Genomic DNA, 15247 nt, shown 5'->3' with positions numbered 1-15247 from the left:
TCATTGTATCTGGTGCCTGTTCGTGGGGGGGGGGGGGGTTCTTTTGTTTCTTTTTTTGTTTGTTTTTTTAGGTTTTTTTGTGCATAGTATATTTTTGTATACAATGAGACTTTAATCTGTTTTTTGTTTATATAAAAACTGTTATAAAAAAAAAAAAAAACCCTACAATATTAAACATTCTTTAAAATATCATCTTTTATGTTCCACAAAAGAAAGTAAGTCATACAGATTTGGAACGACATGATGAATAAATTGTTTAATTTTTGTTTTGTTTTGGGGTTTTTTTTTTTTTTTTTTGTTAACCCCTTAAGCCCGAAGTGTCCCGTCGGTGGGACACCACCCCCCGCGAAAAAATTCATAATCAAATTACTAAGCAACCACTGACAGCAATAACACAAAATAGGCATCATTTTAAAGCTTAGACACTCAGCTTTTTAATGCATTCATGCATTCATTTTGTTCAACTCTTAAGGAGTGCTGAGCTATCACTCTAAAACGGAGTGTACCGCCCGAGGGCGCCACCTAGCTATAAAAAAAATAATAATCATATTTTTCAAAACTACTGCCTAGATAATCACAAAATAGGTGTCATTTGAAAGCTTAAAGTCTAAACTTTACAATGAATGTAGCCAATTTGATTAACTCCTAAGTACTGCTGAGTTATTTGCTGAAAAAAAATAAAAATAAAATAAAAATCATAATTTAGGAAATATTTTTTTTATTATGTACTCCAATATGTCAAAAGCATCATACATCTCAGATAATCATGTGTTATATGTCATTTGAAAGGTCTCACGGAGTAGAATACAACGAGTATAATTGTTTTGGACTTTGACTAAACTTGAGCGAGTTTTTGTACATAAAGCCCCGCAAGACCCATTTGTAAATAATATCCAGATGCTGTATTTATCTCACGTTTTTGCTCGTAACTTCCAGAAACATGCTCCGATTGTAGAAAAACATCGTTATTTTCAGCAGATTCTCACGATTAAAATGAATCCAACATCAGCATAATCCAATTAACCGATCACGAGATACAGATGCTAACTGAAGCTAAAATGTAGCTATCACATGACATTTTAGCGTATAACTTAGATGAAACATGCATAGATTGTAGAAAATGGCACATCGTTACTTACAGGAGATTCTCCCAAATGATATGAGTCCAAGATCAAAATAATCCGATGTGTTTGGCACGAGTTACTCCACGCGGAAGAACGGTTTTAAAAATGGCCATCAGGGGGCGCCAATGGATAAACAAAAAAGGCTACCTTGGTTCCAAACGCTCTTTTGATTTCTTTATCGGATCACAACGAAACAATGATCCAGATACAGCTCATATATAGGGGAACATCACCAAAAATAATTTTCCTCCTACCTTATTTCCTCTCCGATATATTGCATGTCAAATATGAAATATTTGTAAAATTTCCCTTGAGCAAACTTTTATTTTTTTAATTTATCAGCAGTTTCTCAGCATGAGAATGTCCAAATTTAATTTATTTTTTTATTTAAAAATGTAAAGTTTTTTTTCAAATGATACCAACCTTTTGACTCTCCTTGCTAAAGATTTGAAGTTATGAGTCATTATTTTTGTGCATGTCGCTCAGAAAACAAAAAAAAATTAAAAATGCCTACCTTTGTTCCAAATGCTATAATTTTTTTTATTTCTTCATGCAAACACCAAAAAAATTGATCCAGATACAGCTCTCATATAGAGGAACATCACCGAAAAAGAATGAACCTGCTACCATATTCCCTTCGTGAGATATTCCATTTTAAATGAGAAAGATGTAAATTTTCTTTTTTTTCTTCTTTTTTTCAAAAACTAATTTTTTTTTTTTTTTGCTGTTTTTTTGCAGTTTCTTAGTATGAGAATGTCCAATTTTATTTTTTTTATTTATTTATTTTTTTAATTTAAAATGCTTCCTTTCAAATGATACCAACCTTTTGACTCTCCTTGCTATAGTTTTGGAGTTACGAGTCTTTAGTTTTTTGTGTGTCACTCAGGAAAAAAAAAAAACTGAAAATACCCTCAGGGCTTAAGGGGTTAATTGCTAGCCCAAATTTCATGATTGTGACAGCCCTACCATTACCATTAACAAAAGAATGAATGCTCCTGATTTTCATAACCTAAAAATTCTTTGAGATTTACATGTACTAAGTTGTTCTTTGCATGTGTTGTGTAGGTTGCAAACTACATCAAGGATCAGTCGGTGCAGAACTTCCAGGCTATCGTGATCTCTCTGAAAGAGGAGTTTTACACTAAAGCAGACTCCTTGATTGGAGTCTATCCAGAGGTCAGGGTTCACACGTACAGTACACACATTGTTTATTTCAGTACATTGCTGTGATGTATTACGGCATGACTTTAAATCAGGTTCTTGATGAAACTGCTTAGGGATGGGCAATATGACCAAAATATTTAGTCATGGCAGTGATACTCATCACCTAATAATTCTGGGTGAAATATGTTTGTCACTACACCAAATGTTGTAAATTTACCCAAAACAATACAGATTTCATAATATTAAATATCATGGAAAAAATGAATTACTAAATTCAATTGATAGCTATTATACATATGTCCAACTTTACCTGCTTACATACACTCACCAGCCACTTTATTAGGTAGACATTGCTAGTACCGGCTCAGACCCTCTTTTGCCTTCAGAACTGCCTTAATTCTTTGTGGCACAGATTTAACAAGGTGCTGAAAACATTCCATAGAGATTCTGGTCCATATTGACATGATAGCATCACATAGTTGCTGTAGATTTGTCGGCTGCACATCCATGATGTGAATCTCCCTGTCCACCACATCCCAAAGCTGCTCTATTGGATTGAGATCTGGAGACTGTGGATGTCATTTGAGTATAGTGAACTCATTGTCATGTTCAAGAAACCAGTTTGAGATAATTTGAGCTTTGTAACATGGAGCTGGAAGTAGCTATCAGATGTTGTCATAAAGGGATGGACATGGTCAGCAACAATACTCAGGTAGGCTGTGCTGTTGAAACGATGCTTAATTGGTACTAAGGGACCCAAAGCGTGCCAAGAAAATATCCCCCACCATTACACCAGCACAACCAGCCTGAACCATTGATACAAGCCAGGATGGATCCATGCTTTCATGTTGTTTATGCCAAATTCTGACCCTACCATCTGAGGCCACATCCACACGAAGCCAGAGCTTTCCCTATTCTGATCTTCTTCTTCTTTTTTTTCCCCCTCATTTCAAGAAATATCTGCGTACACACGAAACCACTGAAACCGACTTAAAACGTTGTAGTATACATGCCAGATCAGTATGTGGTGCTGTAATTCTGCCACAGAGATACACTAAAAACGGAGAAGACTTGGAGCATGCGCATAAACTATGCGTGTTGTATACAAACTTTAGTAAAGCTTAGAAATAAAGCTTTACTTTAGTAAAGCTAATAGGCACGAACACAAGCATGTAGACTATTGTTGTTGTTGTTGCTGTTACGTGATGTAGCGGTATCTGACTAGGGTCGAGACGTGGGGTGATGACATCATCGTTTCACAAAATATACAAATTGACTGTACACATGAAAATGCAAGGGTGTCGTTTTCAGATTTATCCACTCCGGATCTGGTTTCAAAAAATAGCGGTTTCAGGCTCCTAAAATGCCGGATCCGTCTGGACGAAACACCAACACGATACAAATTTTTTACGTATAGATCTAAACGTGCTCTGAATGTCGTGAAATGCAGACTCATTAGACCAGGCAACGTTTTCCCAATCTTCTGTTGTCCAGTTTTGCTGAGCCTGTGTGAATTTTAGCCTCAGTTTCCTGTTCTTAGCTGACAGGAGTGGGACTCTCTGCTGCTTCAAGATTGGGCATGTTGTGCGTTCACGAGCTCTTCTGCAGACCTCAGTCATAACGAGTGCTTATTTGAGTTACTGTTGCCTTTCTATCAGCTTGAACCAGTTTGGCCATTCTCCTCTGACCTCTGGCATCAGCAAGGCATCTTCTCCCACAGAACTGCCGCTCACTGGATATTTTCTCTTTTTCAGACCATTCTCTTTAAACCCTAGAGATGGTTGTGTGTGAAAATTCCAGTAGATCAGCAGTTTCTGAAAACAACCATGACACGTTCAAAGTCATTTAAAACACCTTTCTTCCCCATTCTGATGCTCAGTTTGAACTTCAGCAGATCGTCTTGACCATCACTACATGCCTAAATGCATAGAGTTGCTGCCATGTGATTGGCTGATTAGATATTTGTGTTAACCAGCAGTTGAACAGGTGTACCTAATAAAGTGGCTGGTGAGTGTATATGTATAGCAAATCTCCACTGCTTGATTTCTCCCCCACACCCCCCACAATATATTACCACCAAATGTAAACGATACTGTTGCCCAGCTCTAAACTGCTTAATGTGTACTATAAGGCATTAAGAAGTTCTTAACTTTAACATTATTAAATTATTTAAATCCGTTTTGAAACTGTGTATTGTTAAAAAAAAAAAAAAAAAAAGCACTGTACAATTAAGCAATGACTTACTATGCATGTCACTCATTGTCTGTCTGTCTGTCTGTCTGTCTGTCTCACCAGCAAGGAGACTGTGTCATCAGTAAAGTCCTGACCTTTGACCTCTCCCAGTATCCTGATGCCAACCCCAATCCCAATGAGTGACACATTCCTCACATTCTTTTGAAACATTCATTTTTTGCTCTGTAGTTTCTAAAGATCAGCTTGGGCTTTTTAGTTCTTAGTATTTACACATTTGTGTCTTGCTTGATTTAAATATTTCATTATGAATTTTTTTCTTCTTGCCTTCATACATGAATAGGTCAAATCATATGTTTAGTACTCTTTGGCAATCATGTAATTTTGATTAATCCATTAACTAGATTAGTCTCACTTTTTTAAATTTTTAACTCTGCATAATTTGCTTTGAAGCTTTATAGTGCAAAACATCACAGTAAAGTTCAAGTTAATGTAAATCGACCATGACCTGCAGTTTAAGCAATTATTTGTGTTGGTTGGTAAAAATTGTATCACCACTTTTGTAGTCAATGTTTTTTGTCCTAATTTTACTCTTGAAAAATAAACACTGCTTTTCAGTAATGTTTGCTTACACATGATTCTTGGGCTTGACATCCCCATCATAACATGTTTTATGGTCGTAATGCCTTTTTGTAATTTTGAAATCTCACTCTGGCTGGTGTAATAGATCCATGCAACTATTTACTGAGGGTTTACTCAAAGTTAGGGTCTCACATAAACACATGCAGACAGTTCTAATAAAATGCCATTAACAATGTATATAATGGCTAGACTTATTGCGGGGAATGGGAGAGGACATAAATCTGCCTGAATTTGCATGTCTGGGCAGTTACTTAACTATCACAAGATTCCTGACCTGGCTGTCTGACTGTCATTGTGTGTGTGTGTGTGTGTGTGTGTGTGTGTGTGTGTATGTGTGTATGTGTATATATGGATGTATATATATATCGGATGTAAACACGGAAGCTCTGCACTGCATCAACTGCGTAGGAGACTGACAGAAAAGAGGAAAAAATGTTGAATAAAGTCGTTATTTTTGTTTTGTTTTTGTGCACAAAAAGTATTCTCATAACATTAAGGTTGAACCACTGTAGTCACTTTGACTATTTTAACGATGTCTTTACTACTTCTCTGGACCTTGAATGTGGTAATTTCGTTGCTTTCTATGGGAGATAAAAAACCTCAGATTTCATCAAAAATATCTTAATATGTGTTCTGAAGATGAACAAAGGTCTTACGGGTTTGAAACGAAATGAGTAATTAATGACAGAAATTTCATTTTTGGGTGAACTAATGCTTTAACATACGGTGAAGAAGTCATTCAAATAATTTAATATTTAGAAGGATAAATGTTGATTAATAACTTATATATATCACTCAAAAGATGTATTGAAGTGGAAGTGGATTCCAGAATCCACCCCCTTCAGATCTCTTAATCTTCAGAAGAGAAGTGAATTTGTTGTTTCTCTCATGAGAAGTGAATCAAACGGACTCTCTGCATGTTCCGTGTGATTGGCTGTTTGCTGCATGTGTCACACTTTCAGGTGCACGCGCTTCAGAGTTGATCAAACCTGAAACCTGAGTTGACAGAGAACATTTATACCGAGTGTTGTGAGACCTGATCTAAACCAGGTTGGATTTATCTGGATTTGTCAACTCTAAACCTACTCTGAATCTCAGTTTGTTTAGCTAGCTTCATGCAACAGGCCTCAGGTGTGTCTAGTTTAGTTTCTCCTTTTTTGCTCCTTTATATACTTCCAGTTCTGTTCAGTTCTTTGTCCTGTCTTGTCAATGTTTAGTTGGTTTTGTTGCATTATTCTCCTGAGTTCCCCTGTAATTCCTGAGTGTTAGATTAAAGACTATTCATAGTATATTTTCCTGCGTCGTGTGCTTGATTCACCACAGCCACATGTGACAGAAGACAGGACCCCAGACACTGTGGATCTGGCTGAATGAACGAGACGGGCTGAGGACCATCTCCTGTTCACACTTTGTCAGAACGGTCGGCCTCTGGAGCAATATGTAGTTCCTGCAATGTTACCATCTGTTAAGCTGGAGCACTCATATGCTCAAGGCCTGTTTTCAGGAGAAACTGGATGACAAATTATATCAGTTTCTTCCTTCCGGTAAATGCGGTACTTCCTTGGTTGATTATATTAATTACATCCTCTGGTTGAATGGTTCAGATTTTGTTATTGAGGAAATGTATGAGGACAATACATTCCATCATCCAGTCCCATCCTGAAAATTTTTGGACACTCAAGCTCACCCTGAGCCTGAGCCCTCCATGGACCTTATAACCTCCTCTCCCGAATCCACTCCAGAGAGTGAAATTCCCAAGTCTGTTACAGAGAATAAAATCCCAGTATCTGCTCCAGAGAGAGAAATCCCTGAGTCCTTTCCAGAGAGTGAAATTCCCGAGCCTGTTCCAGTGAGTGGAATTTCAGGGTCCATTCAAGAGAGTGAAATTCTAGAACCTGCTCATCCTGTCTGCCTTGGTGTGATCGAAGATATGGTCCTTTCCTTGTATGTTCCTGCTACTATGTGTGTCTGGGCCACACACACATCCCTCCAATCTTCCAGCCAGGAGCCCGCTCATGCCCCAGAACTCAGCCAGGAAAGCCCACTCACGCCCCAGAGCTCAGTCAGGAGCCCAACTTGGCGTTTGCAGAGCAGTTGGATCCAGCTGTAACTGAGTCAGAAATAACATCTGTCCTGTCACTGATGACTATGGCTATTATGTATGTTTGGGCAGCACACATGCCCGTAATTTCCCCCAAGAAAATTTGAGGCTATCTTCACACAGCCACGGAGTCCGTTTTGAGCCCTGGGTCTCCTGTGTCCCTGCTGGTTCCATCCAGCCTTATGTCACCTGTGATACCGCCCAAGCTCCCTGAGTTACTGGTGTCTCCCAGGCTCCCTGTATTGTTGGTGCCATCCTGGAGGCTCACTAGTCTGCCTGTGTCACCCTGGTCACCTGTCTGTCACCTACCACAACTCCAGGATGTCCGCCACCCCGGTTGGACTCTTTTTGTTTGTTTTTGGTGCTGGGTTGTGCTTTCCGGGAGAGGGAATGCTGTCATATTCTGAGTTTGTTTTATTCATGTTTGTACTCATTTACTGTACTGGCTTGATTTAGTTTTCCTGTTCTTTTCTAGTTTGTTGTCATTGCTTCTTAGCTGATTGGTTCTGTTTGATCAGTTTCCTTCCTGATCTGTTGCTATGGTTACTCATTGATTTAGTCCTCAGTTCAGGTATGTCTAGTTTAGTTACTCCTTTGTTTGCTCTCTTTATACACTCTCTGTTCTGTTCAGTTCTTTGTCCTGTCTCGTCAATGTTCAGTTGGTTTTGTTTAATTATTCTCCTGAGTTCCCCTGTAATTCATGAGCATTAGATTAAAGACTATTTGTAGTATATTCTCCTGCGTTGTGCGCTTGATTTGACAGCCTGGGTGTGGCAGATATATAAAAGAAGCAAGGGGTAAGTTCACACAATCTAAGATTTTTCATAGATATTATATTACCATTCTCCGTTAAGACTGTAGGATGAAATTGATGAGGGATAATTTATGTTGGAAATGCCAGCTGGAAATGGGTACTTTTTTACACTATTTGGGAATGTAGTCTGGTCAAACCATTTTGGATACAAGTTATGGATGTTCTAAGTTGCTGGTAATGGCTAAATTTATGCCTATTAGGTGGCAAGTCCCAGATACCAAATGTTTCAAAAGGTGTTTTTCCCCCCCCTGTTATTGTGATATGCATCACAATAGCCAGCAGGATTATTCTAAGACTTTGGAAGACAGTGAAAGCCCCAGAAATAAAAGAGTGGGCCAGTGCAATGGTGGAAATGGCATTGAATGAATCAATGCTTAGGAGAGTGAACAGTGTTAAGGAGGAGGGGGTCTCTCTCTGGGATGAGTTCTGGATACATATTACAGTTAAGGATCAAAATGAATAGATCTTTTGTGTTTTATTCTGTATCTTGTGAATCTTTTGTATTTCCTTTTATTGTTAAAATGTGCCTATAAACCTGTATCCCATTATTATGATTGCAATGTTGTATGCCTGTTATCAACCTTCCAAAAATAAATAAATAAATAAAAACTTCAATTCAAAGAACATGAGTTGTTTGCACATTTGTTTATTGGGTAACACTTTATAATAACTGCACGCTATGAAGCATTAGTTAAGCATTAGTTATTAGTTATAGACATTAGTAAGCAGTTTATATATACAGCTATAAATGCTTTATTCTTGATTTATAAGCATATCTATAATGTGTTTAATAATTGTATTTTCATACTTAATTTAGAAATGATAAATTGATTATTAATAAAGTATTACATTATTTACAAACCAGTTATTTAGGAGTTGTCAGTGGTTCACAAAAACAGAATTCACATATTTGGTATTTCATAAGAAAGTTATGATCTACTTAAACCTAAAGCAATAATTGAGATAATAAGATAATTATTTATAGAGTACTTAGGAAGTGGCTATTCCAAACCCGCTACCTCTAAATAAAAATTACATATAGGTTGAAAAATGGAAATTCTAACCGACCTAGACCCATTGTGGTCAAATTTCTAAGGTTTAAAGACAAGGAAGCAGTGCTGGAGAGGGCTAAATACCTCAAAGGCACAAATACAAGAATGAAGATTTTCCAGAGTCTGTGCGTCTAAAGAGGAAGGAGCTTTTGCCAGAATTGAGAGCTGCTAGAGAAAAGGGAGAGATATAGCCTATCTTCTTTACGATAAAGTAATCACATATCCACCATCAAAAGCCAATAATGGAAGCAATGAGAAATCAAAATAGGCTTTTTTTTCTTCAGTAAGTTGGATGAAATTAATAATTTTTATAAATTATATCTATATTACTTAAGTTACCTAGGAAAGGATTAAAATTAGCTCATATTAATATTTGTAGTCTTAGGAACAAACTTGCTGAAATAACATGTATTGATCACAAATAATATTCAAGTTTTAGCACTAACAGAAACACATCTTGATCAGACATTCTCAGATGATGCATTGAATATAAATGGTTACAATATTTATAGGAAGTATAGGAATAGGTATGGTGGAGGGGTTGCCGTATTCAAAGTCATATTCCAGTAAAGATAAGACAAGATTTAATGTCTGTAGATGTAGAGGATTTGTGGCTACATGCAACTACCATTTGTTAAATCATTATTTGTTTGTTGCTGTTATGGACCACCATGTGCAAAAAGCTGTTATTTAAATGAACTGTGTGATTTGATTGACAATGTTTGTGATACTAGAAATGAAATTTATTTGATGGGTGATTTAAACATTAACTGAATGTCTCAGGATTGTCCACTAAAGTGTAAAGTTGTGAATGTAATTAATGCATGTAATTTAACACAAGTTATTAACCAACCAACAAGAGTCTATATAAATAGTTCTGGCGAGAAAACATCTACGTATATAGACCACATTTTTACAAATGCTGTGGAAATGTGCTCTAAGGGTGTATCTGTTCCTATTGGGTGTAGTGATCATAATATAATAGCTATTACTAGGAAAGCAAAGTTCCCTAAAGGGAATCCAAAAGTAATTTATAAAAGATCATATAAAGAGATTCTGTCAAGAATCATTTTGTATGGAAGTAAATAATGTATGTTTGATTGATGTTTATAAGGAAGATTATCCGTGATGATGTGTTTTGAAAGATTATTTTACCCTTTGGTGGACAAACATGCACCTATGAAAAAATTTACAGTGAAGAATGTTAGGGCACCATGGATTGATAATGAGTTGAAAAACATTATGTTTGAGCAAGATGTGGCAAAGGGTATAGCAAACAGAACTGGGAACAAGGAGAATTGGGAAGTTTATTGCAAATTGAGAAATCAAGTAACTAAAATGAATAGGAAAAAGAAACATGTTTTATAAAGTTAAAATAAGTGAATGTATGTTCACTAATATGGTAAAAAAAAAAAAAATGTGGATTACACTCAATGAAATAATGGGTAGGAAATCAAGGAAACGTACTCGGTTACTAACGTAACCTCGGTTCCCTGAGATACGGAACGAGTACTGCGTATGGGGAAAGGTCTCCTTTTTCCCCGTTACTGAAGCCTTTTTCAATAACGCAGTGTAAATGCATCGTCATTGGTTCACTCATAGAAAGTTGTTGAACCAATGACGGCGCGGCATAGCTGCGCGGCCTATGGCGACAAAGCGCGCGAAGAAGCCCGCCAAAAGAGGCGGGGCTTACGGCTATATAAGCAGGCATTTCGCCATAGGATTTCAGGTCATACGACTGAAGCGACAACACTGAAGCCGCAGCCTTGTGGCAAGGCATGTAACGCAGTACTCGTTCTGTATCTCAGGGAAACGAAGTTACGTTAGTAACCGAGTACATTCCCTTTCGATACTTCACTCGTACTGCGCATGGGGAACGAATTCAGGTGCATCAATGCCAGACTCGTCCAGAGAGCGGAGGATCTTCGCTTGGAACACCTGGAAGATCGCCATGGTGTGCAGCGCTGAGGCAGCCTGGCCTGCAGACGCGTAGGCTCTGCCAGCCAGGGCAGAGGTGGTCCTGCAGGGCTTGGATGGAAGGGCCCTCTTTGTCTTCCAGCCCACAGCCGCGGGGGGACAGAGGTGAGGGACACTGCTTCATCCAGGGGCGGTAGGTGCTCATAGCCCTTCTCTTCAGAGCCGTCCACAGTGGTGAGAGCTGAATGGTGCATAGTGCGTAGGCGGGCAGAATAGGGAGCACACCACGACTTCGTCAGCTCGTCGTGCACCTCTGGGAAAAACGGGGCGGAGCGTTGGCGAGGGGCCTGGCGACGACCCGGCAGGAACCACTCATCAAGCCTGCTCCGCGATGGCTCTTCTGGCGGGGCCCATTCGAGGTCCAGTTCCTCCACTGCCTTCAAGAGGACGCGGAAAAGCTCGGCTTCCATGCTTGGCTTATAGTCAATGGGCTCCAGCAAGGGTAGGTGGACAGGGTCCTCCGAGTCACCGGCCCATCCCTCTGTTTCAGAGGCCGCGAGAGACATGGAGTCGTCGAGCGGCTCTTCGTCCGATCCGCCAAATGAGACGAGGTCGCTCGCATCTGCAGAGGGACGCAGCTCAGGGCATGAGAACAGGACGGGGGATTGCTCTCTAGTGGGAGAGAGCGAGGCACGCGGGGGCTGAGCCAGCGTGAGCTCGCACAACTCCGGGCGCTGATCCGCTCTGCCCCGCTGTCTCTTCCTAGCCGGCTCGCGGGAGGAAGAAGACGGAAGGGCGCGAGCGGCGGGACCGCTTTTAGTGAAGAAAGCGATCCGCGAGCACAGAGAGGCTAGATTCATGCTCTCGCAGTGAGCGCTTAACTTGTCCCGGTAAGCGCGGCCTCTGCGTGGGACTTGCCCAGGCAGCCGACGCACTCACCGTGCCCGTCGTCATCATGCAAAGGGGCTCTGCATGTGCCACAAGAGTGGCGCGGCATTTGCAGCAACGCCGCCGCCGTGAAAACGGCGTTTGAGGGGCTCTTTTAGAGTGGCGAGGGCCGCTGAAAGCTCTTTTAAATCAGCGAGAGCTGCGGGGAAAAAGCTCTTTTAGAGCGGCGAAAAACCGCGGGAAAAAGCTCTAATAGTCGCGCCGGATGGCAGCAGGAGACGCGCTGAGAGGCGGCCGGAAGCGGGAAGCGGGCGGCTCGAGAGCAGCGCTCGAGGCGGCAGTCTGCGAGGGCGCCAGCGCTGTCTTCGTCCGGCGAGCTCAGCTCAGTCCGCTGCGGGAGCCTCTTCGACGGCGGCGAGAGCTTCTTCAGAGCGGCGAAGGCTTCAGCTCTGAGATCGGCAAAGAGATGCGTTGTCGTTGCTGAAGGAGAAAGAATTGAAATCCTCTGGCGAAATGACTGCTTATATAGCCGTAAGCCCCGCCTCTTTTGGCGGGCTTCTTCGCGCACTTTGTCGCCATAGGCCGCGCAGCTATGCCACGCCGTCATTGGTTCAACAACTTTCTATGAGTGAACCAATGACGATGCAGTTACACTGCGTTATTGAAAAAGGCTTCAGTAACGGGGAAAAAGGAGACCTTTCCCCACACGCAGTACGAGTGAAGTATCGAAAGGGAACTCCTTTTATTGATATAGGTGATTCATTTTTAACTAAATCATATGAAATTGCTAATTATTTTAATTTTTATAAATAAAGTTGATAAATTAAGAGAAGAAATGTTGTCTGTTAATATTCCATTAAATGATGTTTTATTAACAAAATTCGGAAGGAGCAGCTGCAGATAATTAGACTAATTATCACAAGTGGAAAGCATTCAGCTAATCAACCAACAGAGGTATATATACTGCAGACTTACCTCTGTTCATTGACAGTTTATCAGCATCCCTCCACCACCCCATCTCCTCACTTCTAGTTCTATCTCTCATAACCACATCCGGGGGGAGTACTCTGGGTTCGGGCCAAAATTCTGAGCTCGGAGCCCTCTCCCTGGACAGCACGCCAAATACGCATTACTTTACTCTATCTAATTATATGTATATGTGAACTTGTGAAATGAAAGTTTAATTAAAAAAGTATAAGGGATAAGCCATCCCTATGTTTTGAATTGAATAAGGTAAATATAAAACAAGTGGAACAAAAACTGTCAACTGTAAACATAGATAAACCAGCGGGGATGGATAACTTGGATGGTCGCCTTGTGAAATTAGCAGTCAGCTGTTTGCCACATTTTTAATATCAGTATTGAAAAAGGAATTTTTCCTTTGCTTGGAAAGGTGCAAAGGTTATTCCTCTACAGAAAAATGCAGCACTGGATTTTAATGATGGTAATAGACAACAAATAAGTTTGCTACCAGTCCTTAGCAAAGTATTGGAAATGATAGTTTGTGAGCAGATTAAATTGTGAAAGAGTTGCAATGTGGTGTGCCTCAAGGAAGTTGTTTAAGACCATTATTATTTTCTATTTTTACCAACAATCTTCCTCCTGTTTTAAAGTGTGTAAGGACAGTCATGTATGCAGATGATACAACATTATATTTACCAGCAACATCAATTAAGAAATTGTCTACTACTTTGGATGAGGAATTACAATCGGTTATAAAGTGGGTATGGAATAATAAGTTGGTTCTAAATTTGACAAAAACTAAAAGCTATTTGAATCAAGTTGCAAAGTTAAATTCAAACCACAGTTAAATCTGTCTGTAAAGAACGTGCCTATTGAACATGTAGAGGAAATAAGACTTCTTGGAGTTTATTATTAGTATTAGACAGTAGGCTGAAGTGGTCAAAACAGATTTAAAATATGGTAACAGTTGGGAAGAGGTCTGTCAGTTATTAAGAGATGTGCAAAATGTTTACCACAGCATTTCTCAAAATGTGCAAACAATGGTTCTTACTTATTTAGATTATTGTCCAGTGGTGTGGTCAAGTGCCTCAAGTAAAGACTTTGCAAAAAAATTGCAATTAGTCCAGAATAGAGCTGTACGACTCACTTTAAACTGTAATAGAAGTGCTAATATAATAAGAATGCACAATACTTTAGGTTGGCCACTGGTGAAGGATAGGACGATCATTTCCCTGCTTTGTTTTATACAAAATATTTCTGTCTGGAGTTCCTAATGTCCTGTATTGTTTATTTTTTTATAGCAGTACTAGTCATAAGTTTAACACCAGGCATGCATCAAAGGGATGTTTTTTACTTCCTGTTTCAAAAACCAGTGCAAAGTAACGGACTGTAATTTATAGAGAAATGAAAATATGGAATGATTTACCATTGGATATTACATATTTTTTTAACATGTAAAATGTGTTTTAAAAAAATCTTTAAAGGAATATTTAATGGCACAATATATAGTAAATTGTTAATTTTTATATTTTGGAAGGAATTTTGGGTTTGTATGTTTTATTGATTTGAATTTATTATTGTTGATTTAATGTATTTTTTGTATTTTTACTTGTTGGGACCCCAGGAAGAGTAGCTACTATCTAGGTTGTGGCTAATGGGGATCCAAATAAACAAATAAACAAATATACACACACACAAAAACTGGTCTTGATTCGGTTTTTATAGAAATTGGCAAATAAAATCAATAATTCCAGCATAAATCTGAATATTTTCACACACAAATGCAATGTAGAACAAACATGATCACACAACCGGGCGTGCACACGCACATGCACACACAGTGTGTTCACTCTTGTTCATATCTGCTTATTGCTGATTATTTTGTTGGTTATATTTACCTTTTTTATTTTTTAAATTTCTTATTCTAAAGTTAATTATTATTATAAATTTGAATTATTAAAATAAATAATATGTGATTAAAATCAAGCCTTGTCTTTGAGTGGCAGCTCGTGGCATTATTACAAATTTATGTGACATTGCAAAAACAAGACACTTCAAAAGACCTCAAACAACAACAAATTCTAAACTTGGAAAAAAATACTGATTTAATGTATTTTATAATTTTTTAAATGTATATATATTCACAAAATATATATGACAAAAGCTGTTATAGAAGCAGTTAGCCACATCCAGAAAAATAAATGGATCTCTATAGGCCTCTGCTGGACAGATATGTTAATTACAACTATTTTTCTAAAACTGTAATTCCTACAAGCTTTTCTCTAACCAGCAGATGGCAGAATTCTGCATCTAACTCCTAGATCAATATCCAGAAACAAATTTAATTTTGATCATTATTCATAAAAATGTATTTTTTTTTCATATGCATGCT

At 38.8% G+C, this 15247-nt stretch overlaps 1 protein-coding gene across 1 annotated transcript in view; it reads left to right on the top strand.

The window, feature by feature from the left end:
- Positions 1–5099, top strand: part of LOC127505177 (structural maintenance of chromosomes protein 1A-like) — a 37185-nt gene extending 32086 nt beyond the window's left edge. Inside the window, exons 9-10 of the mRNA XM_051880561.1 lie at positions 2190–2300; positions 4584–5099. Coding sequence (XP_051736521.1) covers positions 2190–2300; positions 4584–4664 — 192 coding nt within the window. The 3' untranslated portion in view covers positions 4665–5099. The remainder of the gene's footprint in view (positions 1–2189; positions 2301–4583) is intronic.
- Positions 5100–15247: the final 10148 nt, after the last annotated feature.

This window comes from Ctenopharyngodon idella, chromosome 22 (assembly GCF_019924925.1).
Source record: "Ctenopharyngodon idella isolate HZGC_01 chromosome 22, HZGC01, whole genome shotgun sequence".
In the NCBI taxonomy this organism is placed as follows: Eukaryota; Metazoa; Chordata; class Actinopteri; order Cypriniformes; family Xenocyprididae; genus Ctenopharyngodon; species Ctenopharyngodon idella.
This window is presented reverse-complemented; position numbering and strand designations above follow the sequence as displayed.